The sequence below is a fragment of the Scophthalmus maximus genome, chromosome 15 (assembly GCF_022379125.1).
Source record: "Scophthalmus maximus strain ysfricsl-2021 chromosome 15, ASM2237912v1, whole genome shotgun sequence".
In the NCBI taxonomy this organism is placed as follows: domain Eukaryota; kingdom Metazoa; phylum Chordata; class Actinopteri; order Pleuronectiformes; family Scophthalmidae; genus Scophthalmus; species Scophthalmus maximus.
This window is the reverse complement of record NC_061529.1, coordinates 19,138,567-19,165,068: the sequence shown is the minus strand read 5'-3', so window position 1 is coordinate 19,165,068 and position 26,502 is coordinate 19,138,567. Positions and strand designations below refer to the sequence as shown.

The window sequence follows — 26,502 nt, the reverse complement described above, 5'->3', positions numbered from 1 at the left end:
GAAATTCAGCCCTGGACTTATCTGCAGAGTTGGGTTGTTCGGTTTAGTGAAATGAGCCCTGTCCCGGGACAAATACACACACGCTGTTAGACTACACTCTTGTATCACCTTCAACAGTTCGTCGGTAAAGATCGAAGAGACAGGAGGAAGTAAGTTATTCTCAGGTACTCGTTCACCAAATATACTTAAACACCCATTTGTCTTCATCCCTGTCATATCTGAATGTTTGTCAAAATTAAATGTAGAACTGCAAAAAAGGTATAGTCACAACTACACAAAAAACTACAGTAAACACAGACAGACAGACAGACACACACACACACACACACACACAACCACACACACACACACACACACACACACACACACACACACACATTTAGCAGGGATCCTTACCCAGGCTAGATTATCAAGCATGCAGGTCTCCCAAAATATACCACGCCGCTATAATAAAAACCTTTCAACGGCGATGGGAGAATAAATCACAAGCTGATTGCGGTACAAGAGTTTAAGGAGTGAATTCACTGTCAAATACCAGATGTTTAGCCCAACATACACAAGGGTGGTAAAAGAGAAAAGAACCTTCATGAACGGCGCCAGGGATCCACTTTGAGGGAATTTATCCCGTAAGGAGGACCGCTCTTAGTCACTGCGGCGCCAAAGAATAGTACCCAGTGTTATCTTGTTTTAGCGTGTCCATAACGTGTGAAACTGACAGGGTTGTTTGGAGTGAGCCTGGTGCAAAGGGGTCTCCATATCACCACAGTGAACTTGTCTGTCACGAGGTGTTTTTCTGAAGGTAAATGGACAGCAGTATATTACCTGATGCTATAGATTCTGACCAGACTGGTTCAAATCAGCAGAGAAGCTACTGGCATCTAGGTGAGACATTTGAATGTAGTGCGTAATGCTCCCGCATCCCTCCACAACTACCACCAAAGTGACCTCGAGTGCCCAAACCTTTGCCCCCATTTCCCAGTGTTTCTTGGGCTTGCTGCACTAGTCATTATTTTCATATTGACTTTGGATTAAATCCCCTTGTATAGTGAAAAACCCACAAGGAAGATCAACCAACTCGGCAGCTCTCCTCAGCTCTATGGAACTTTTAAGTGTCTTTCAGCCCAGTATTTTGGGTTTTAACACTTATAACTTGCTTGCAGTGTTTTGGTTCAGTCTTACTGCTTAGGGATCTGTAGACACAAAAAACAGAGCTCAAAGGGGAGTGGAATGGACTAAAGGTGTTTCATTGTCACTTATGACGTGCATGCATATATATATATATATATATTGAGCAAAGCGTTAGTTCAGCACATCTATGCAGCACATCAGCTGACAGTAGAGATCTCTATGCCAGCACACATTAGTTGACCGCTCAGCTGTTTCCTTCTACACATCCAATTGGCAAAACTCATATTGCACTCACTATTTAAGAAGCTTTAACCTGCCTACTCGTCTTGCTTGCTGCACGCCACTTCGCAACCCGCCTCCACCCCAACATCTCCTTTTCATACTGTCTCCGACTTAATCATTGTCATTGATGACTGCTCCGTTCTGCACTGGTGTTTTTTTTTTTTTGGCTTCTGCCCTCCCTGCCTCACATTCCATGATGGCTCATGGAATGGTAGGGAGATGTGCTCTCCCTATCTCAGGCTTTCCATGTAGGCATGTGGAAGGGCAGGGGTGGTCCCCAGAACAGAGCCATACCACCAAATATAACCATTCACTAGTATTGAAATGAATCTATTTTGACTATAGTGGTCCTGACTGAAATATATATATATTGCAAGATGAATGCAAATTAGCAATATTAGATCATTTGGAAAGAACACTAATCTGACATGTGAGGGAAGCTGTCACTTCCACTTTGGTATTGTTCTAGCCCTGCTTGTCCTGACTGCACGCCACAGTTCACCGCTGAAAGGCGACTACATGTCAGTTGTGTTGACACCTTGTTCTGCTACCCCAAGAGTCCAAAACAAAATCAAAAACAAGCAAAAAGCAGAAGAAGAAAAAACCCAGCTGACGCAGGTTAAAATTAGATTTTTGCCACCAATCACGAAAGTAGACACATTAATCACTTTTCAAATTCTAGGTTTTAGGAAACGTTTGAGTCTGCGACATTTCACTTGGCAAACATGCGCAACTAGCAACATTGCAAATGGTTCAAATTCCATTTGTACACCAGGGCTCTGGTGTCGTGCATGTTCAAACACCATGGTTTCTGAGTTCTGCAGTGTTCTGTGAGAGAGACACACGTGCACGGAGATCATGTATTGGTCGATTCAGATTTTGTTTGCTTGTCTATATCTATCATTCCTGCCAATAAGCAAATAAGGAACAGCTGAAGAGGGAAGTCATGGCTCTTAAACAAGGCCGGGTGGGGTGTTGAGACAGTAAACCCTCTGAGGACACCTAGTGGGCAAGTGGTATAACAACAGACCTGACAAATGGCTACATAACCGTGAGAAGGTGTGTAGGTGTTGGCCTGACACCTTTTGGGTATATTGTTTTTTCCTGTATCTGGGAAAAAAACAAGATAATTCCTAAAATCATAAAGGTTTTTGAATTGAACACCATGAAATGACGGTGCGTGGTGGATCCTATCCTACCCCACAGCTGAGGCCCTGTTCAGACCTGCAATCTTGTGTCCAGATGTATCCAAGGTATATGCCTGATCTAGGATCCAGCTGAGTTTAACTGCAGCTCACATCTGGCATTTCGATATGTCCAACGTGTGTCTCCAGTGAAATATCATTTGAGACACACGTTACAATCGACATTGTACTGTATTTTTTACATTGTCCTCCATCAAAATGTTGCTAAAGAGGCCCAATAGGTTTAGTGGATTATTAAATGTCTTACAGCTGCCAGCTGTGAGCACAAGACATTCAACTAGATTAAATCATAACAGTAATCACTTGTTTTTGAGATGAAGAACATGAAATTGGTTTGTACATATCTTTGTACAATCTTCAAGTACACTCATTTTTTGTATTGCAGAAAGGAAACACAACAGAATCAGGTCAGGGTTGAAATCACCTGAGCTCTTTTGACCAAAATACACTAATATCTAATGACTAATATCTTTCTTATAATAGCAAATTCATATCTGCAGCCCAAAATCAACAAAAGAAGAGCAACAGGATGCGGGGGAGCCATACACACAAAGATTATATTGTATATTTACTATGTGAAGAATCTAAATTACTTTTTTTTTTCTTGGCGCTTAAAGCTGGAGCATGAAAGCCATGCTGCCAGCTGGCCTGTGCTCTTTGCTCTTTCCTGACTGACACCTGCAAGCAGGTAGTGGTTCAAAATAACTGTCCAGGAAAGAGAAATGCTATGCTTAAAAAGAAAAAAGGATCTAAAACAACAACCAGACTGTGAACAATGTTGGTTTCTCAGGAATAGAACAGAACTCCACCGGGTTATCTTTGATAGCCTGTCAGGTTATGACAAAGCAATCCGCCCTTGCATTTACCGCTTCTGCTTGCAAAACTGAAGATTTTACACTTTCACTCTAGTAACATGTGGTGGCACTTATCAGATCTGATCTGAACTGACATGAGAACAAAACCGACTACAGGATGTGACCTCAAAGTGTATTGGCATACACAGGTCAATTTCACAGTCTTTCAAATCTGTATTATGTCCCACAGAGAAGATTTTTACGGAATGCAGTGAAGTTAATCATCTTCTTTTAAAGCAGATTCAATTCGTCATGTGCATTCTTAAAAATGTCACAGGAAAGAGGACGTATGTATCTGGCGTCTTTTGCGTTGTCCAACTGGATGAATTGAAGCCAACGGAGAGAGGACTGTCAGAGTTATTTGCAGATCAACTAGAAGTACATTTAAATCTAAATTATCTGAAGGTAAAATTGCTCCCTAGCTAAACAACATCATACCGTTTTTAAAAATGCCTCTCTGGAGGGCATCGTCCAACAAGGCAACTTTGGCTCAGTTGCTCTGTGCTGAAAATGAAAACCAGATCAGGCATCTGGGAACGAAACAGAAAGGGAATGGCTGATGATGAAAATGCTAACATGCTGATATTTGGCAGGTTCATTGTGCACGATTGTCACCAGCTTAGTGTAGCATGTTAGTATGCTAACGTCTCCTAATTGGCACTTGGCAAACAAAGTGTACGGCTTAGGCTGTTAAGCTTACTTTTTAGTTTTAGTTTATGTGGTTATTCACTTTACAATAAAGTTCAAATATCACATTGTGGATGTTTTATGTGCAGTTAAATCATACAAAATCTATTTTACAGCATTATTTGTGTCATGAGTAAAATATGATGAAACTAAACAATTAGGTACAATCTGCTAACATCTGATTCCCAGGAAATTTCTGCTGCAATTTTCTGATTGATCTGATGATGATACATTTTCCAGACAGACTGTTTATTAAGACAATATGGCAGACAAATAAAATCTGATTTACATTATACACACTGTCAAAACGTTATAAATGCTTAATACAACAGGATATATGGTTCTAGGAAATTAAAGTGACAGAATTGTAAGATCAGAAATAAGAGGAAGCTTCTTCTCTGTAAAAAAAAGTAGCAGACTCAGTCAACAGCATATAAATAGGAATACTAGAAAAGAAGATGCTGTCACTATGGTAACATGAGTACAACATCAAAGTAACCAAATGTGTTGCAGTCATCAGCAGTCTCTCCACTTTTATTATTTAAGCCTCAACTAGAGAGAATAATGTCATCAGCAGAAATATTGACTCCAACATTTGGATATGCTGAAATCTATAACCAATTCAACAATGGGAACAAAGAAGAGAATTGTAATTCCACAAACCAAGACATGTGTTCTTATTAATGTATGGGTGTCATTATAGGTTGTACCAGGTTTTTTATCGCTAGGGTTTAGCAGACATCCGTTCTGTGGTCAATTACTTAATCGTCATATGTAAAATGCTTTTTAAATTCCACCATATTTTTTCAGTTACAATACATTCTGCATTTCTTTTTCTGGTTGTTTTTTACACATGCAAATAAATGCCACTTTATCATGAGAATATAAAATATTTATATATAAAAATATATATTTAAAACATATAGAGTTTGCCTCACAGTGTGTGTCTTATAAAAATGTCCTATTGGTTGCATTATATGAAATTAGCATATCCAGCATTTTCTCAGCTTGACCCATTTTTTGTATGAAAGTCAGTCTCTTTTTCTTCGATTTCTACCTTTTCTTTAACCTTATTTCGAGGTCACTTTATCTTCTTTACTGAAGTACAATAATTATTCACCAAAGGAACCCATTTCAGTATTTTTTTAAGCCAACAACGTTTAACCCTACTCACTTGGGAGAATAAGAGAGTCCAGGAGCATTAGCATTTTTTCCCTGCTGCAGCATCATGCACTGAAGGATGACATGTTGTTGGAGCCATCTGCAGATTTGAAGCCCGAAATGCAAATATCAGACGTCCCACGTGACGAACGAGCAGAGTAGATGTACTTTTTGCTGAAGCACCAAAGATCCACGATTATTTGCCGGAAGTGGCCCCTGAACTTCACGCCGATGAAGGCGTAGAGAATAGGATTCAGACAGCAGTGGAGGTAGGCTACGCCTCTGGAAATGGCCAGAACTTGGAGCTTGATCTTCTCTGACTCACAACTCCGCTCCTTAAAAAGAGACACGGTGTGTTTCAGCAGAGTCATGTTGTAGGGAAGGTGGCACATAATGAAAACCACAACGATTGCCAAGACCACACGGACAGCCTTGTGCCTCTGGCTGCTCTGCGCTCTCAGCAAGGTGCACATGATGCTGGAGTAGCAGAACACCATCACCACCAGAGGCAGCAGGAAGCCAATGGCCATTTGCAGGCTGGGAACCAGTACCTTCATCAGCTTCGCTGTCTCGTTCTTGCTAAAAGACAGCTGACACGTCACAGTGGCGGTCTCAGACCCCAGATTCTGCTCTTCAGAGCGCTCAGTGTGAATGAGCGTGGGCAGAGTTAAAGCCACTGCAAACACCCACACAGCAGCGCAGATGAGGCGGCTGTAGATCAGGGTGTGTGAGCGAGTGCCAAAGGATCTTCTAGCCTGAACTATAGCGATGTACCGATCACCACTAATGCACGCTAGCAGCAGCATGCCACTGTAGAGGTTGATGCTGTAGGCCGAACTCAACATCTTGCACGCCACAGGACCCATTAACCAGTTGTGCTGCTCATTGTATATGATAAATGGCAGGGCCACCACAAAGATCAGGTCAGCCACAGCCACGTTGTACAGATAGACATCCGTCATCGTCTTAGTCCTCTTGTAGAATAAGTAGGTGATGATGACAAGAGTGTTGCCGATCAGGCCGAGGGCACAGATGATGGAGTGGACGTAAGTTTGGGTGATGACCTCCGAGGGACTAGGGTCAAGGTCGCAGAGCTCGTCATCGAAGATGTCTTCCGTTGTGTTGAATTCATAGTCTGAAGTCGTCAATTCCATGTTTATAATCTTGATGAGAAAAGACAAACATCAAATAATTCATTTGACAGCTACAGTAGATTCTGCTTAATTTACACATTGGGATATTACTACAAAATAAAGTAATAATAGCCTATATTACTGTTTTTGGTTAATGTAATGTTGTTATAATGTTGTTGTTATTTTGTGAAAATATAATATAGAATATGTGTCTGCAAAATGGTATCATACCAACAATACATTTTTGCTTATATTTACATTACTTTTAGTAAATATTTATATTATTATAACTATATTCTGGAAAATGTACACATTATTACATGTAAATATTTCTTCAAAACTTACAGAATATGATGCAGTTTTAAAGCATCATATAATAATAGTGAATATATAATATACAGTATAAATATACAAAATAAAGTATTAAAATCCATAATTACCATGAATTTGTGAAAATGTAAGCCTCTGAGTATTTCTGCATGATGAGATTACTACTGATACCAAAAATACATTTAAATGATAATACGTCTGTATATTTACTTGTCTAATTGTACATTATTTGTATCAAGATATACTAAGTAAGTACGTATACTAAATAGCAAGAATAAAAGTACAGCATGCTCCACCTCACACTAAAACATATGATTATTTCTTTTTCGGTAAAATTGTGAATACCGTTAAACTGATAAATGAATTATAAATTGATTTATCAATGGCAAATTCCCGAGAGCACACCTCACAAGCACATGCTGCATTTCTGTTAAAACAAAAACCCAGTCGGTTCGTTTCAATCCAGACATAATGTTTGGTAACGCTGTGCAGCTGCCAAACCGGAAAAACAAATCTAGTACACAGTCTAGGCAGTTCAGTGAAAACCACACAGGGCTGAGTAAAGTTCACTCACAATTAGAGCTAGTGTTCTAGTTCAGCTCTTCCTCTGGTTCAAAATGACCCAATTTCAGCCACATTTGACATTAAGCATATGCACGCAAAGGTATGTAGGCTGCAGATGGGCTGCACTCTGTGCCTTGACTGATCTCAAGAGGTGATAAGATCCTCATCAGCGAGGATCTTTGATGTATCACTGAGAGTCAGCATGAAGGTCACTGACATGTTACAATGTCTGTCAACACCAACAAAGTCACTTGTAAGATAAAAACAAATGAGGAAATTATCAGTGTACCTCTGCGTGACACTAGATCATTAGACTGTTTTTTTCTGTTCTGTTACTTCCGTAACTGATGAATATAATTTACACTAATTGTAACTTGTAGCATCGTGTAAACGATATTTCATATGTGCAAATAATAGCATGTGAGAAACTTTTACTTCTTCAAAACCCTGATTTAAGGAACCAAACCTGATAATGGGACGTATCTCTTGCTTCAGCAGTTTCACTTCTCACATGATCACTATGTTTAGATTCTACATAGTATAGTGCAGTAGCGTGAGTTGATAAGGAATACAATACAGTTGGTCATGCACACACAGACTCTTTTGGGAAACAAAAGGGACGTGCGTATCGGGTAAAAACATTTTGAGAACTAGTGCTCCGCAAATATTGTTTTCCATAGCTTTACTTTTCTGTTAAACCGTTCAGTCTCTGTCATTTTATCTTTGGTAATTTAAACTTTTGTTTAAACCTAAGCTGTGATTTTAACGGTTCAAAGCGGATCACTCATATTAAAACTTTAAAACTGATCATTATCAAAAAGTATTATAGTATTTTTATTTACATAGCACCCATATGCTATGCCATGTTTTATGTAAATCACTTTGAATTGCCTTGTTGTTGAAAAGTGCTATAAAAATAAACTTGCCTTGCCTTGCCATATGACTCAAAGGATTTTACTGTAAAAAAATAAAAGCTTAATAAACTTTTAATGACAATGCAATGAAAATGAACATTGATCAAAAGAGAGAATATTAAATAGTAAAAATGGTAATAGAAAAAGTTTAAGATAGATTAAATATATATATTTATATATTTTTTTAATGTCACTGGACAGGTAAACCCACAGTCTTGGAGCAAACTGAGAGCATTCCCCACATTTCCTTCTGCCAGACGCCCTAATGTCTCTCAATGGTTGACAAGTAGCTGTAAGAAGGAAATACATCATTAGTAGCTTTGTATGTGAGCACAATGATGTAAAAATGAATTCCAAAAGAAGAATCTGTGAGTAACGAAAGCATTAGACAGTTTCTCTGCATCCTGCTTGGCTAGAAACGGCTTATATGGTGGAAGAACACTTTTCCTATCGGGTTGGAAATGTTATCTTCAAACATTAAAAATGGCATCAGGATATTTCACTTCTGATTTGGTCTGCTGGCCCAGGAACCTTTTAATTGTCTCTCTCTCTATCACATGCACTATGTCAAAGAAATATTAGGATTTAATTATTGCTAAATGAATATTGCAGATTCTGTAGAGACATCAAAATACATAATAAATAATGCAATAACCAAACTAACTAAACAATTTAATTAACAATTTGATACATTTAAAGCTTATGTGCATTTGCATTTTTACAGGACATACAGTACATACCTTGTGTTGCTATTAATTTCTGTGTTTTCTGGATATGATGTTGCCAGGTGAAAAGAAAGTACCAGAGGTGCCAGAACTTCACCAGTCTCAAAGCTGCATATAAAGAAAAGAGCTCAGTGTAGGGGCTTTATGTCACAAAAAGAAGAAAAGAAAAAAAAATCAAAAGAAGAACAAGATAAAGCCAAAACCGCATTCTCACTTGTTCTGCCACTGCTTGAGGACAATGTATCACTGAGCTTCTTGCTTTTGATCTCAGACTCATCCATGTCGTCTACCCACATTTGAACACACATCTCCCTTATCTGATGGTTCTACAAAGAAAATAACAGCTAGGATAATTTTTCTTGCAGGAACACCCCCGCCTGCATGCTCAGTGCACACTTGGGGGTTTCTTTTGCGCTCCAGGAATGCTTTGATTTAAAGCCAACTTGACGAATTTGCTTACCTCCTTAAAGGTGTCTCAACAAAAAAGGATTTTTTTTTCGAGATCAACTTCTTAATATGCCATCAACAATTCTGCCGATTTCAATTCAACATCATCAAGGACATTTGCAATATCTCGCAAAATGGTGCTATTGTTGCATTATGTGAAATCGTATAAAGAGGGGTAAGAAGCAGCTCCTTGGTTCCGCTTTGCTGTCTCAGCCTCCAGATTCTGCTCTTCAAAGCGTTCGGTGAAGGTGAGCGTGCGCAGGGTTAAAACACCCAGACAGAAGCGCAGATAAGGAGACTGCACGGGCTGATGCTGTAGGCTGACTGTATTTCGCTTATCTAGTCTCATCAACCAATCGAAGCGCTTTACAGTACAAGTCACAATCATCGCTTCACACACTATGTCTGTCACTCTGATACACTGACGGAAGAACCATCAGAGGCTATTAAGGGGTTAAATGTCTCAACCCAAGCCCCCAACCCCTCACAAGTACTTTACTATGGTTAAATGAGGTTTGGTAAGATGATCATGCTTAAGAGAATATTATTTTCTTCATGTTTATGTAAGTATTCCTGGAGTATTATTATTATAATCATTACAAAAAACAGGTCAGCCAGAGCCACATCGTAGAGATCGACATCCGTCACCTTCAGGGCTTCTCTTGCTTTCTGTCTTTGAAACCCCCCACAGAGAAACCCTTTTTTTCTGTTAAGACCCAAAATCTAAAATCAAAGTCTTCCTTATCATATAAAGATCTTGTCTTTTCTCCCCTTTGTTTTCTCTTTCTTTTTCTCTCATTTACATTCGCCCATACACTCTTTCTTTTTAGTTTTAGTTTAGCTTTTGAGTTTTAGTTTGTGTCAGGCCAGTGGTTTAACTGACAGAAAAATGGGTAATCAGGAACCTGACTGCAAACGATTTGATAATGTAGACTGTTGCTGCTTTTCCCTAACGCGACCAGCAGATAGAGCTGTGATTCCAGTGGAAACATGATAATGAGTGGAGTTTCTGAAGTGAAAGACACGTGGGACATGTTGATTTTCGAATAATCATTTGCAAGGATATAGTAGAGGGTTAAACCATCTCAGCTCAGCTTTTACTTCATGAAACATCCATCCTTTGCATCTGAAAGCTTATTAACATACAGTGCATTCAAAATCTACACCACAGCAAACTGATGTAAGTCACATAAATAAAGAATCTTTTGTAGGAGAAAAAATATGTTAATGTTAAATAAATAACTGGTAAGTAATTAGTAAGTAATTTAAAACAAAAGTATAGGAGCTTATATGTAGAAGAAACACATTGTTAAAATATTTGAAATTAAGAACCAGACCCTAATTATCATGATTTTCTACACAAATGATTTCTTTGAATGTCATGCAAGGGAAACTTTTATAGACTTTTGTCGATAATCATACTTTTTCTTTTAAAGTAAAAGCTGTTTTAGAGCTGCATTCTCAACCACTTTGGTTACATGGACATTCAGGTTAGGGTAAATCTGTTCCCATCACCCCCAGGGACTGGTGGATCAGAGGACCAAGAGATAGTGATGGTAAGTCGAATCAGTGGTGACCTGTGTGCATTCCATAGACAGTCACCCTTGTGGGTCGGACAGGCCATGCCAATTTCCTTCAGCTTAGACATCTGCATATTTTTAACCACATTATGCCTGCAGCTAACACTCCACTCACTTCACAGCACTTCACCTGGTACATGCAGTGAACTGGGTCTGTTGTCATGTGTAATACATTCCATGTTAAATGATTTGTGACCTTTGGCAAATTCTTCCAATTGAATATTTTGGATTGCATGCATTTGTATCAGTAGAACATTTTGACATATACCGGGACACTGCTGCCATGACCTTTTAATGTTTAAGCAACCTGGAAGGAGCTGAGTAAAAACAAAGATTCCTTCAATTAAAATGTCCACATTTTCCAGGTCGATACATCTCAAACTTAACAAATTAATGATTTTCTTCTTCCACATACATGAGAGTGAATTGAGTGTCTTTGGATTTTTGTCAAATTTTTAAAAAGCTATTTGAGCGTGTCACCTTGGACATTTGAAACTTGAAATGGTCTAAGGACTTGGTGATGAATCAAGAAAATATGAATTGGAAGTAAATACAGCAAATGAACTGTTGGTTACTGTAATCATTAGTTGATGCCGTACATTATACAAAAACAAACAACTTGGGTATGTAACTGTGAGACTGAATTGTTTAGACTCAATTATTAGACACGGTAATTTTGGTGTGAAATAGGTATAAGTCAATTTTGTACATTTCATAGCTGGTGTCGTTTGTGAGACTAGATCTCACTGACAGCCACCTCAGGATAGTCATTGTACTGTAGCTTCATGGGTGGTTTTATTTTGAAAGGTCACAGTCGGAAGTGCGGCAACTGCTGGTGTCTGACTTTACACAGCTGCACCTTTCTCACCTGGCGGAGCGCGCGATGTGTGTGGACAGCTCCGCCAGTCCCGCGGCCGCAGCAGCAGCAGCAGCAGCAGCAGCAGCTCTCCTCATGGTCCCCACCTTTTTGCTCTTCTTTTTTTTCGAAATACCATGAGTAAGTCCGGCACTCTCAAAGTCAAGTCTCTGTTCAAGTTGAAGTCGCCCGACAAGGAGAACAAGGAGCTGAAGCGGTCGGCGACCCTGCGAGATGGAGCCGCCACCAGCCCCATCGACGGGCCGGGGTCGTTACCCACGAGTCCCGAGCCTCTCAGCCCGCGGGACGGCGCCACGCCGCCCGCCGACGCCTCGGCCGCGCACCCGAAAGAAAAGAAGGGACGGCGGCTGCTGTCGTTCAGGCTGAAGCGGAAGAAGTCCAAGCGCAAGACAGAGGACGTGTTCTTCCCCGACACCGACGAACTGGACAGCTTCAGCAGCCACCTGTAAGACGCAGACGAGGTCATTTGTTCATCCCGTTGTTTTCTACTCTTGAAGGGCCACGTGTGGTCTGAAGGTGTCACGTGTAGTCCGACGACGTCACTAGAGTGTGAAAACACTGCTCTTCAAAAGCCTTTGCAGACAATATCCCACCAGTAGCCTACATTAAATCCATTTCTCCTATACGCTATAAGTTATTGAATGAGGAAAGTCTCCTTGCAGTCCCCGGATCCCTCCACTCCTCATCCCCGGAGTTCACAGGCAGGGTTGTAGTACTCTGGTTGGTATCCAGTTTGAAAAAAAAAAAAATATGCTGAGAGGTTAACGTACAGTGAGATCCAGGACTTCACCAGATTTTTTAAAAGAAATCATTAAAATGCTATTGAAATAATATCTATAGGAATTTTAAAAATATATAAATGATTCTAATAACGTTACCAGTCAAACTTATCTGTAACCTTTTTTTTGCAAGTAGATTCTACCCAAAATACTGCAAAACAATTACACCTACTGTATTTACGGACATGTTTTTCAGATCTTCTTATTTGTTTATTTTTTTTCTTCATTTTTTAAATGTCAGTTATCAAGGCCGGCACATTCCAACACCCCTAGTCACAACCGAGTGCAGGTTAATTGGTGTCACACGAGACATGTGAGGTTGTTGTGTTGCATTCAGTTCAAAAAATTATAATTTTGCAAATAAGCCCCCCACTCTGTTGGGAGTTGTGGAAAGTCAATGTGAGGCGCAGTCTGACCCCATTCTGTTAAGGTGCACTTAAGCAATATACTATCATATTTATTCATTTATTTTTGTATTCATAGCACTTCACAAGAAGAAAAAACATTAGATGTTTGACCCAATGTAGTTACGAATAAAACTGTGGAACATAAGTAAAGAATACAGATATAGTCATGAGTCAATGAATTAATAAATAAAAAATATGGTTGTCAATGTAAAAAAGCCAATGTCAATCATGAAAAAGGGATTTAAAAGAAGCAGGATACGTTTTCTATCCAAGGCTACATCCACTTTACTATGTTTTCATTTAAAAACACGTCTCTTCTGCTACATTTACGCCTGCTGTACGCACTGCTCCAGAGGTTCCGAGCGCCTAGAATGGATTTTAGGCCAGATTTTAGTTTGACATCTCCAGGGCTGCGTTGTAGCAATATAAGGTGAGACCTGGGAGTTACTAGCAGGACTCCATGGATCCGCTGAAATTATGAATGACCTGGCCAAGAGGCGGCATGTGAAGCACTGAGCACAGCACCCTTATCCCGTCTATGTTGCTGCTCACTGACTTGCAGTGCGAGGCCATGCTCGCTCTGGATAGCTCCCTGATGGGAACTGTGTGTGAATGTGAAGCAGAAAATATCCACACTGAGTCACTCTACCCTGGATGAATTAAAGATTCAAAAGGAAGGTGGTGAACCTCAGGCGGTCACGATAATGACAGAGACATTTCCAGTGGCTTTCCTTTTTATTCCAAAAATTTCCAGTCGTCTTTTTATTTTTGTTCAAGCGGTGCTCAGATCCACATTGTCCTTTCTCCAAAACCAATCAGAAGCTGGGTTGAGACCTAATGTCTCTGGCACAGGTGTTGTTGTCACACATTGTCAGGTTAACCTACATTGACAATGTTGTTGTGATGAGGAAGGCAGGCATGGTGTAACATGTAAGGCTGGAATTGGAAAAACCGGCCGTGCAGGTATGACACATTTACCTGCTCAGTCGAATTATGTGTGGCTCAATCAAGCTGATATTGTTTTGAACTGGTCTGGATCTCAGTAAATGTGACTCGTACAAAAGACGGAGTGACTAAGTGTTAATTTTGTCAGCTATTATTAGTCTTACTCTTAGATAAAATTCTTAGATGTCACTTGTCCTTTTCCTTTTTAGTCAGCTTTTAGTCGACTTAAACTTGGGACGTTTTAGTCTTGTCTTAGTGAAACCAAAAGGTCTGGACAGATGCCACACAACACAACACAATATCAGTCGATCAAAAGGAAACCGGGAAAAAGAAACCTGTACAACGGCCCTGCAATAAATTATCCTCTTATAATGTTGAGTTGTGTCAGGACTGTGCCAGGAAGGTGTTGATTTTGTTCTGATATTTTGTCTGCCTGTGTTAGTGTTAGTCATACTGTACAGTAAGTGTTTTTATTAGGTGGTACACTTACCATTTGAATACATTTGTTAAGAACATTTTTGGAAGCTCTTTGCACATGAAGCAAGCATTGTAACACACACCTGCTGCCCAACATCATCTACAATAACCAGCTGTACATGTTGCATGGCCATGTTTGTAGAAATATTAATGGAAACCTTCAGTTGGCTGCATGTACATACATACAGTGTATCATGAGATGATATATAAATGTGCCTAGTGTCAAAGATTGAGCCTTTTACTGTAAATGCTGCAGAAACTCAGACTGCATGAAATAGCGCACTGTATGTTTTGTTGCATTAGACCACTGTAGGGAAATTTGCAGATAGATGAGAGGGAATTTCCTTATGGTAATATTGGATTTTTGCTATATCATGAAACATATTGGTACCACAGTTTAAAATTACAATTCTTTTATCACCCAGAAAGTATTCAAACTCTTGGCTCCTGCTAAGAAGACAACCAATGTGGTTTATTGTGAAACAACTCTATGAGGGGGTTTTTTCAGTCTGTGCACTAATAGATGTGGTAGCCCTCTATGATGATTCATTTTGCACAAACATAAAAGGTGTGTCTGCTTTGGCAGATTTCAGTAAGTTCTTATTCTTTCACTGGTTAAGGGGGTAAAGGATATTATAACCTATATTGCTGTAAGGAGACAACTATGAGTGTGTTGTTTTGTCAGTGACAGACTAGATTAAACTATCTTTAACCTGTGGTAATCGTTGATAACGATATCAGTATTTTCAGTAACATAAACTCGACTGCACATGATATACACAAACTCATATTGGTTTTCAGTTTAGTCAGTGCCAAACTTTGTGTAACTGCACTCTCAATAATACTGTTTGTTTTCGATAACGGTGTGAAAGCACGCGGTCCATTCCAGCAGGTGCTCCATATTGTTTACCTATGGTACAGAAACAGATCCTGATGACGAAGCTTATTAGTGGAAAGACTGTTTTGTAAGAGGATGAGATCCCTTGAGTTCGAGGCATGTTTGCTCTGTCAGAGGCGACTGAAGTGAGGTTTCAAATGACGTAGGTGAATTCTGTCAAAATTCTTTTGGATTTCCAGGCTTGTGACTTGAAGGAATCTGACCTGGATGGCACTTGAAATGTTTCATGTGCTGAGCGAGCAGGGAGAGTACAGCCTTTTCAAACGTACTGATAACGCTGAAGTTTGGAGAAGGTTCCAGTGTTTGTGTGTGACGGCTTGTCTGAATGCTGAGGTGTTAGGATACATGCTTGGGCGTGTGTTCGGGATGTGACTCCACCAATAGAAAAAGGTCTGTCAGGTTCATTAAAAATAAGCTATCCGTTTTACTGAAATGCGTTGACCAAAGTAGTGGAGAGTACAGCATCTGAAAACAAATCCAAAACAATCTGATCTTGCCGACTAGATCGGCCCGTCACACCCTCCAAAGGAGGCAGTGGATTCCTGCGCTTACAATTTCTAGACAATCCCTGAGGTGAGGGTGTGGACACTGAAAACCAAAATGAACAAGTCAACATTTTTTAAGAGTCTGGTCGCATAGCACTGCAGGAATTAACAAGTAAATCACCTTTAATGCAATCACTCACAACAGGCCTTTATTCAGCAACAATGATTAATTGATCACACGTTTTAGGGTCGCAAGTTTGGGGGGGGGGGACATCCCATAGTCAGGATGGGTATACCACAGGGCTGACACAAAGCTGCTGATTTTCCTGAACTTTTCTGGAAGGGCTGTATGTGAGAACGCAAATGTTGCTCTTGGCATTTCTTGGAACTTTTGAAAATTTCAGGAAAATGTTCGAGTGAGCCCATGTGCAAATGCAGCAGCAGGAAACAAATTTCCGGAAGATTCACATAGAGCGATTGAGTGGGCGCTCTACCCAGGCTTCACCCCTAGACTAAATGTTCAGGAAACTTTCCTGCTGTTGTGAAAGTGTCTGACACGGACAATCTCCCGCTGCCTCCTCAAAGAACAAATTGGGTCTGGAAAATGTCCCGACTTCATGTCTAAAAAACAGCTGTAGACAACCAACCATTCATACTCACATTCACATCTACAGGCAATCTAGTCTCCACTCAATCTGCATGTTTGTGGACCCTCACGTACAGAAAGCCCCCGGCCCAATCAGATCAAAACCCAGCACCTTCTTGCTGTGAGTCATTTGATCATGACTCAGGGTCATGTGGTACTGTAGGTATGGTTAAGCTTCAAGATTGTCTTGTTATTTTTTGTTTCTTTAACAAAGAATGAGTCATTTCTGTTTTTTTGGTGCCTGTTATGCTCCCTGACATCTAAAGGTCATCAATATGTCATGTGAGGTTCATATTGTCAAATATTCAAGAAACAAACCTGCAGGAACCACAATATTCTACTTGAACACAGTTTTCTACTTCAGAAGTTTCTGTAGATGGGATTTAGTTCTAGTTACCTTTGTCAGAAGATTGTAACACGCAGCAGCACCAAGATCCCTGAAAGTTAAAGTTTTCCTGTTCGTGACAATGTTTAATGATAGACATGGGAACATGTGAAGCAAGTTTTATCAGTTGTGCGACAATGAGGGTTTTGTGATGTGATGACAATGGAGATAAAATTCACCAAATGCTTATTGTGATCAAAAGTTCTTATCACAGTAATGGCCAGGCTGTTGAGCAGATTCACCGAGAGATAAAGTCTCACAACAAGCCAGATGCTCCAGACAGGTGTTGTCAGCTCTGAATGCTCAGACTGTCTGTGAAAGTGAAAGTGTTTGTGAGCACAACATGGAATGAGGAGCTGTTGATCGGCTGTTATGAGCTGTGGCCCAACCATATACACACAGCTGCTCATTCATATGCAGACATGTACGAGACTGGTGCCCATAGGAAGATGCACTGCATCAGACTCATTCTCAAGCAATCAAAGATACTTCCAGATGTTTATATATTCAAAAGTAGATATTCAAGATTGAGCATAAACGTACTCACTTTGGACCCTACTGTAAATATTCTGTATATGTGAAATGAGACACTAGCTGCAAGGAAAAAAAACATTGTGGAATTATATATACATTTGTTAAATAAAATATGGTAACATGGTCTTCAACTAAGCTAAACTAATGGACAATCTTTTTTTAATTAATAGCAAACTTATCATTGTACTGTTCTTGTTCCTATTGTCAGTTCAGCTTCCGTTGGAAAAATTAAGATGATAGATTGAGCTGCAACAGTTAATCCATTAATCGATTAATAATCAAGTACTAAATTAATCGTCAACAATTTTTTAAAATCTAAATGTTTTTTATTATTAATTAATTAATTTATAATAATAAAAAAATGTAAACAGACAAATGCACAAACAAACAAACAGCAGCGCTACAAGACTGGTCTGTGTAGTAAACAGAAATGTGTCAATTGTCCATCATATTATCTATCCATTCAATTCCAGATTATAGTCCATTCCCAAAAGTTCCAGTGGCCTCTTCCACTTGCGCAGAAAAACATGAGTCCTTTTCTTGATGTAGTGTCCAAGTTTTTCCAAAGTCACAACTAGGGCTGGGCGATATGGCTGAAAACTGTATCACGATATAAGTGTTTCATATCGGTCGATATCGATAATTATTGATAATTTTTATGACCTAAGAAACACAAACACGAGCCAATGAGACGGCGCAACCAAACGTGATACTGTTACATGATTGGCTATTAGGCGTGTCACTCCATACGTTGCTAGGTACCAGAGGACGAGTGCCGGCGTATCTAGCGGCCGGCGAAGCTAGCGGCGTAGCTAGACTCTTTTCTCCGATTTCTTCCAACGAGGAAAAAAAAATTATCGAAAGGTTCTATTGAACTAATTTTCTATTGATATTGATTACGTGTATATCGCAATACATATCGTTATCGTTTTATTGCCCAGCCCTAGTAACAACCTCTGAAATAAGAGATTTCCACATGGAAACAGTGGGAGGGTCATCACCGACCCACCTGATCATTATGGCTTTCCTGGCTAGTATCAAAAGTGACTGAATCACATCTCCATCTTTTTTAAGAGAGACAGGAAGCTTCCCAAACAAGCAAAGAAGTGGTTGTACTGATACCCGCTGACCTATTGCTGTACTGACATCTGTGCATACCGCCCTCCAAAACATTAGTATTTTGTTGCATTCCCACAATGCAGCCTGGTACCTACATGAGATTTACATTTGGGACAATTTGGTGAGGCACCATTTGTATACTTACTATAAGTATATGGTGATATGTAGACCTGGTGCAAAATATTATATTGCAACTCTTTATATTTGTTGCAAATCGAAATTCTGGAGGGCAATCGCACTATCTCATCCCACTCATCATTATCTATTACACAGTTCAGCAAGGTACACCATGATGTTCTTAGGCATGTAAGTTTATCTAGGTTAAAGCTTAACATCTCCTAATAGAACTTAGATAGAAAATGCTTGTGCTGCTTATAGTTAAGCAGAAATCTGTCTACTGGATGATAATCATGTGGGGTTTCCAGCGAGTTGTTCTTCTTATACACAAAGTGTCTGACCTGTAAATATTTGTAGAAATCTTTGTTTGATATATGGTACTGAGCTTTCAGTGATTCAAATGTTTTGAATCTTCCATTCTCAAAGAGGTCAAAGATTCTGACAACACCTGCTTTTTGCCAAGGTGTCTAATTTGGACCCATTCCATGTGGGGAAAGCTCAGGATTATCCTTCAGTGTCGTGATAAGATTGAAAGGCTGAGTATTATGGAATATTTTCGTAAGTTTTCTCCAAGCCCACACAATACATTTGTTATCAAAAGGTTGTTTTTAGCACTGTGTGGCAGTTCTTTCTGCCACACAGTGCCTTTACCCAGCAGGTTCACAGGAGAAAAGGGTTTACAAACCCTCCATATCAAGCCAAGGGGAGTCTGAGCACTCATTCACCCACGAAGAGATAAGCCTGGCTTGTATGGATAGTATATAGTATTCTATATTTGGTAAGCCCCATCCACATTGGTCTTTTTGAAGCTGTAATACCACTAATTTGATTTTAGGCTTCCTGCCATTCCAAATAAAGTCTGACATTGCTTTATTTATAGTTTTAATGTCATTTGTAGTTAGAATCATAAACAGCATGGATGTGGGATATAGTATTTTTGGGAGGACTGTCATCTTGATAAGGTTGATTCTGTCAAGAAATGATACAGGGGGACTCTTCCATCTTATTAGCATTTCTTTGAGACTTTTAACCAAGGGATTCATATTAGCTGCATTTAGTTGGGTAATTTGGGGGGTGACCTTAATTCCTAAATACTTGAACCCAGACGGAGCCCAACGGAAGGGCTGAATGTAGTCTGGTTCAGTATTTATGTCATTGTCCAGGATCAATATTTCTGACTTATCAAAATTTACTTTATACCCAGATATTGGGCCAAATTCTTTAATACATTTAGTCACGGCTGCTAATGATTTAGAAGGGTTTGTTAGTGTCATAAGGATATCATCAGCATACAACAGAATTTTATGTTGTTTCGAAGCAAACGTCACACCTTGAATATCTGGGTTTTGCCTGATAGCCAACGCCAGTGGCTCTATCGCCAGAGCAAACAGAACAGGAGACAGCGGGCTTCCTTGAGCCTAGCCCCTTGTCACTTTAAAGGGAGTGGACAGCAGACCATTAGTCAGAACTGAAGCTTTAGTTTCCTTATATAACAGTCTGATCCAGCCCAGAAAACCTGAGCCAAAACCAAATCTCTTCATTACATCAAACACATATTCCCATTCAATTCTATCAAACGCCTTTCCAGCGTCCATAGAAACAATAGCACTCGGCGTCTTCGAAGTATTAAGATAATGAATAATATGGAATAGACCCTTGTGTTGTGGTAGGAGTTTCGACTCTTAATAAATCCAGTCTGGTCTGCATCCACAATTGAGGTTACAACCTTCTATAACCTGAGAGCCAGTATCTTAAAAAGTATTTTGTTATCCACATTGAGGAGGCTAATGGGTCTATAGGAGGAGCATAACTCTGGGTTTCTATTTTTCTTTGCTAATAATATTATATTGGCTCAATACATAGATTCAGGAAGTTTGGAGTCCTCAAATGATTTATTAAAAACTCTTAAGAGCAGGTTATCAATTTTACCTTTCATCATTTTAAAAAACCATCCTCTCCGGGACATTTGCCTGATTGAAGTGAGGAGATAGCTTTGTTTATTTCCAACAAGGAAACAGGAGATTCCAAAAAGTTTGACTGTTCCTCATATGATTGTGGAATACATAAATGATCTAAAAAAATCCCCTGCCCTGAGCCTCTTCATATCAATCTCTGAACCATATACATTTGCATAGAATCTTTTAATGTTATCATTAATTAATTAATTAATAATTAATTTCATTAATTAAAAACGAGAATATAATCAATCCGCGAAGCTGACGAATGGGGCTGAGAGTCAAATGTGTATTGTTTTGAAAGTGGGTTACAGTGCCTCCATATGTCTAAAAGATCAAATTCCTTATTTAAATTTAAAACAGCCTTGGCATTTTAAGATGTGTTTGTCTGCGGGCGGGGGGGGGGAGTCTATCGTTCATTGGGCATAACGCACAATTGAAGTCCACCCCAATTATCATGTTGGGATAGTCCATGTCAGCTAATTGGTTAAGTAAAGATGCATAAATGGACTCATCCTGGGAATTAGGGCCATATACATTACCTAGTAGAACATTTTCACAATGTAATACCCCTTTAACTAAAACATATCTGCCTTCAGTGTCTTTAAAAGAATCTGTGACAGTAAATGAAAGATTTTTATGCAGCAAAATTATAACACCTCTCCTATTTGTTGAGTATGATGAGAAGAAAATTTGACCTACCCATTCCCTGCGGTATTTTTTGTACTCTTCATCGTTTAAATGCGTTTCTTGGAGAAAGGCTATTTGAATCTTGTCTTTTTTTAGAGTTTAGAACGGATTTCCCTTTTTACCACATTATTAGAGCCCCGAATATTCCATGTGCATATCTTAATAGTCATCAACACCAAATTATGTAATGTCACAGCTAACTTTAAGTATTGTATGTGAAGTGGACCATTCTGTAGCCTTAACTGGAAAATAAGTTCTGTTGAACACAGAAATGTTTTCCGAGCAAAAACTGACCATTAACACACGGGGAAGGTGCATTATGAGCACTCACACCAAAATTTTGTCCGGACATTATTACTACGTTAGCGATTATACCTGTCAGCAGGCTATTTTGATGCAGTCGGTTTGCCGATGTATTCATTAACTTCTTTGATGGTGGAGAACGAGGAGCTGGTGCCATTGGGATGGAAAACTTTGATGACAGCAGGGTACAGAAAAGAGTACCTTATCCCAGCTTCTCTCAGTTGTTTACGGGCATTTGCATACTCCTTTCTCTTCCTCACGACCTCCGTGGAGAAATCCTGGTAGAATGAGACGATGATGCCGTCGATGTTTGATGTGCCTTTGTTTCTGGCTGCTTGCAGGATTTCCTGTTTGTCAGTGTAGTCGTGCAGCCTTACCGGGACCGCTCTCGGCCGCTCTTTACCGGCGAATCTTGTCGTCGGGCCCATGCGGTGGGCTCTCTCAAGCTTAATGCTTAATGCATGTTTGCATATTCAACACATGTGGTATCCACTTTACAAAAAGGTCGACCGATGTTTTGCCCTCCATACCTTCCTTCAGGCCAATGATTCTCACATTTTGACGTCGACTTTGGTTTTCATAACTTTCCAGGCGATCTAATGCCTTCTGGAGTTGAACTTCCACAGCTGTCACCCGGGGTGCTGTTGCCGTCGACAGGTCCTCGAGGTCTGAGACCTGCTGTTCGACAGTTCCCATCCTCTGTATTAGGCTGTCAAGCTTCTCCGAGACTTCACTTACTGGTTTAAATATGTGAGCTAGTTTGCGGTCTAGCATCTTCTCTACATTTGCAGTAACACAGTCCACGATGGCTTTGTCTCGTTGTTCACTTAGCTCTTCGTTGTGGGTGGGGCTGGTCCCGTACTCTGCCTCATCCTCCGGTTCCAGATCATTGTTTTGGCTAGCGTTAGCACGTGCAGCATTAGCTTTAACGTGAGCTTCCCTTTTACGTCCTGGTCTCTTCTTTCTGCCCAACTCAGGGTGTGCAGAAAATGTGTCAAGTGACATTATGAAACGAACGTACACCCGACAGAACTGTCCACTGGTAGGAAAATTAGTTGAAAAATAGAGTTTAAGGCAATTCAGTTGGGAACCGATAACTTTACGTCTATTCGGGTCTGTGCATCACGTGATCCCCCAAAAAGTAGTTTTTATGAAAAACAAAGTAAATATTCTCAGATTTCAGCTTCTTAAATGTGAATATTTTCTGCTTTCTTTGCTCCTCTCTGACAGTAAACTGAATATCTTTGGTGTGTGGACAAAACAAAACATCATCTTGGGGTTTGGGAAACACAATGGACATTTTTCACCTTTTTATGACATTTTATGGACCAAACAACTAATCGATTAATTGAGAAAATAATTAGCAGATTAATCGAGAATGAAAATAATTGCTATTTGTAGCCCTTGATGGATTTCCTATTTATAATAGCATATTTCAAGTTGTCTTGCTTGTTTTATCAAAAAAAAAAATTCAGATTAAGATATTGCTCTGCAATGACAATGATGGAGAGAGTGAAAAGTTCAAAAGTGTGGTTCCACACTGCTGACAAGACTCTTTGGCAAAAGTGGATCAAGTCTTTTGCATGTAAAGACAAGACATATGAGCAAACGGTGGAAACATCAAGTGAAAGTCCATCACATACATACAGGCAGAGAAATGTGATGTGCTCATAGATTCAGTCAGAAATCGTCAGAGTATCATCTGAACTGTGGTTCAGAAATTCACTGTAAAGCTAGGCTAATTCTGTTGTTATTATTTTTTCTCTTTAAAAAAAAAAAGATGTAATAAGTACTGTTTAAATACTGCATCAATAATCAGTATCAGTGAGAGTACCAGGTGTAATTTGACAGTTACCGATCAATCGTAAAGGGAAAAGATGCATATCGGTGAGGATCCTGGTGTGTGACAATAAGAATATGACAGGGAAGGGGAGCAGGGCTTTTATTGTTTTTAGAGTGAGGTTGCAAACTATTGTTTATAACTGGTTATTATTAGAAAGTAGAAAAGGAAGACACCGTGTAGTAGACAAAACCTGTGTATGAGTTCCCGCTGTGCTCCAGGATATTCATGCGCACAGAGTAATAATGATGTAGTGCTGATTGATTCATTACTGTTGTCAAACCTTAAACAGACATTGTCTCGTGTTACTCAAACAGGAATGGCTTTGAAACTGTTTGTTTTTTTGTCACATGGTCAACCAGCCAGCAACAGTTATAGACGTATCTTTAGAGTAATCATATCTACTGTTGTATTGATTATGGCACTGTTACTGTGAGTGCTGACTGTCTACCCAGCAGGACTTTTGAATTATAGCTATTGCAGAGTGATTTGGAGGGGCAGTTTTATGTTTTAACCATTGAAAGGGTTTTATTTTCTGAAGCTTGAAAAAGGAGTTTGGAGGTTGAGAAGTTATTATCTTTTCACACATCTGCATCTGTGATGTCCACATAGAGCTGTTCATTCCTATGATGTTATGTACAACATAAGATTCTTATCTTTGTTATGAATTATTGAAGCATACTGTATGTTTCATTTTATGAGGAATGCCACCCAGCATTGTGACTGAGAGGTGCAGTCAAATATTCTCTGGCTTTGTGTCTTGTTCCTTCTAAGTGACTTTAGTTGAAAGAAATGCCTACAGATAAATCAGGAGGTTGCATAAAAGGCATTTAAAACGCACAGCACTTGGGTTTTTTACTGATTCTTTCAGCCTCGGTTGAAGTATTTTAAGTATTTGCTAGTATTTGTACACGCTAGCACTGTTTATATAAGAAAGAAACAACCTTACTTGGTTGGTGAGTCAACAAATTGAGCTCAGAATGAAATATCTCATCAAATAGATGATTTTGGTGATCCTCTGACTTTTCCTATCGCATCTCAATGAGGTAGACATTTTCGGTTTGCAGGGAAATGTTTTCTCAATAACAATTGGGTTTACAGGCCTAAAATTGCATTAGGCATTTGTGGCCCCCAGAGGATGAACACAAAAGAATATATTCAAGCAGCTACAATGCACTTTAAACGGTGAGAATTCTGCGGTTTCAGCCCGGCCAAAATGGTTTAGTGTCAGTCCTAAGAGAAGAAATCTTTATATCAAAGATGCAGAGACACAACTTTTTCCTCCAAGTTGCAATGCACCAAAAAAGTTTCAGTAGGGCAAGTCCCCTTTTGTCAGCTGGAAAAAAAGTAAAGCTCTCTTTGTGTGTGGTTTTGCCAGTACATGTAAAATCCACAGCTGTATACAGCACTAGAAATTACAGTCCTTTCATTCTGGTTATAGCCTGTGGTGTAAAGTCATTTTGGAAAGGGCAGGAAATCAGTGGTGAATCAATACAAACTTTTTTTTTTATTTATAGCTGCAGAAATTGAAAACCATTTTTTTTTTTTAATACAGTAGGTTAGAAGCGGGCTCTGTCCAAGAGCAGTGTTTATTTTCTCGACCAATGCTAGTTTACTGTTGGTGACAGATATAGTAATAACTGAATCTCATCACCCCACCTTCAGTTTACGGCTACAATTAAACGGAGCACAAGTAAAAGCTACTTTTTTTCCTATCAACATTGTTCGGCCTGTGCTGAAAAGGGGTAAAATAATAATTGGAGGGTTGTGAGGCGGTGATTTAATGAGCTCAAGAAGCTGAAATCTGTTGATCAGAGGGAGTGATATTGCATGTGGGGAAGGAATGTAGTTTGGTTGTTTGGCTGCAGATTTAGTTGCTTGTCTGTGGTCAGCCGTTGGAGCTGCAGCAGTGGCTTTGTCACATTCGCTCAGCTCACTGAGACCATTAAGCTGCTTCAAAACACTCGCCATCCAATTGTCAAAAATTGTACTCCACAGATATCAGTATAATTATAGCTATTGCTAAATCTGCTCAGAAATAATATGAAAAAAAATCTGTGTGTTCCTTGTACAGTAACTCCAGAGCTTTTACTGAGAAACGTCTAGTTCTCCTCAGTGTCAAAGTGGTTGTTTGTGCATCACTGGGTTCTTTCCAAAACAGGAAATTGCTACTTATAGCTAATTCATGAAACGTTTAATGGTGCCAACTTGCAAAATTATAACCATGTAAAAAAAAATCTGTGTTAAGTTGCGGCCAAAGACTGTATATAAAAATGGACATAGTCACTGGGTCCTAGTGCTAGCAGAGGGCCCCCCCCTGTAGTCTCCCCTGAAGTCTGTTTCTATAGAAGTCTATGGGAAAATGACTCTACTTCTCACGTGATTTATAACGTCAGTTATATTTTCCTGAGGAGTTTATGGTCTCAGTCGCTAGTTTCAAGTCTTCTTCAATACAGCATGATGTTCATTTTGTAAATGATGGTCTCATTTAGAGTAAAATAGACGATAAAGCACCGTAGCCTGGATACAGTGTGATTGACACCTGGTCCGTCCAGTCGGTGCATGGTTGCAGGTGAAGGTGGGCCCGCAGTGGACGAGCTCTAAGTCAGACCACTTCCCCTAATCTACATCCGGTTTCAAAAAACCCAACGATAGCGCTGGTCAAAATGTGAAACTCAAGGCTTAAAAAACAGCAGTTCACAATGGCAGCCCACAGCTAAGTAGCTGACTTCATGGACACATGATACATTTGGTTTACATCCCCCACCTCGCCCCTTCTTTAGATGTTACTGCACATGCTGCTATCTGCTATGCCGGTTGGCTGAAAATACAAACAATAGATCAGCCTTCATTTTAGACAGGGTCCAGCTGGATTTTAAATAATGTGATGATAGGTCTGTGTATTTTGTAATAACAGCTACTGTAGTTAGTACTATTATTCCTGCCTTGGTCTTGTATGTGGCCTGATATACTGCTGGATAAATTGGGGTGATTAGTCGCCTTGATTGGTCATTTGACTGAAGAAATGTCAAGTT

General features: G+C 39.6%; 2 protein-coding genes across 7 annotated transcripts in view; one reads left to right on the top strand and one right to left on the bottom strand.

Annotated features, from left to right (window-relative positions):
- Positions 1 to 4,386: 4,386 nt before the first annotated feature.
- ccr6b (chemokine (C-C motif) receptor 6b) lies at positions 4,387 to 12,018 on the bottom strand. 6 transcript variants are annotated; one of them, XM_035609444.2, is made up of 5 exons: positions 9,444 to 9,970; positions 9,198 to 9,309; positions 8,999 to 9,091; positions 8,470 to 8,548; positions 4,387 to 6,480 (listed from the first exon to the last, which is right to left on the bottom strand). In XM_035609444.2, exons 4-5 carry the CDS (start codon positions 8,500 to 8,502, stop codon positions 5,383 to 5,385), a joined length of 1,131 nt encoding a protein of 376 aa, XP_035465337.1. In that variant the 5' UTR covers positions 8,503 to 8,548; positions 8,999 to 9,091; positions 9,198 to 9,309; positions 9,444 to 9,970; the 3' UTR covers positions 4,387 to 5,382. The 6 variants fall into 6 exon arrangements, with proteins under 6 accessions (XP_035465337.1, XP_035465336.1, XP_035465338.1 ...); XM_035609443.2 differs by lacking the exons at positions 9,198 to 9,309; positions 9,444 to 9,970 and adding an exon at positions 11,879 to 12,018; XM_035609445.2 differs by lacking the exon at positions 9,198 to 9,309.
- crybg1a (crystallin beta-gamma domain containing 1a) overlaps positions 11,873 to 26,502 on the top strand; it is a 46,094-nt gene continuing 31,464 nt past the window's right edge. Inside the window, exon 1 of the mRNA XM_035609437.2 lies at positions 11,873 to 12,332. Coding sequence (XP_035465330.2) covers positions 12,004 to 12,332 — 329 coding nt within the window. The 5' untranslated portion in view covers positions 11,873 to 12,003. The remainder of the gene's footprint in view (positions 12,333 to 26,502) is intronic.

What these genes read in the sequence shown, in the direction of transcription:
- ccr6b (XM_035609443.2), bottom strand. Translation starts at nt 8,502, where the DNA reads ATGTGGGGAATGCTCTCAGTTTGCTCCAAGACT. An exon ending in TCTCAGTTTGCTCCAAGACT is followed by an intron (nt 6,481 to 8,469) that starts GTGGGTTTACCT and finishes TTTCTCATCAAG; the next exon opens with ATTATAAACATGGAATTGAC.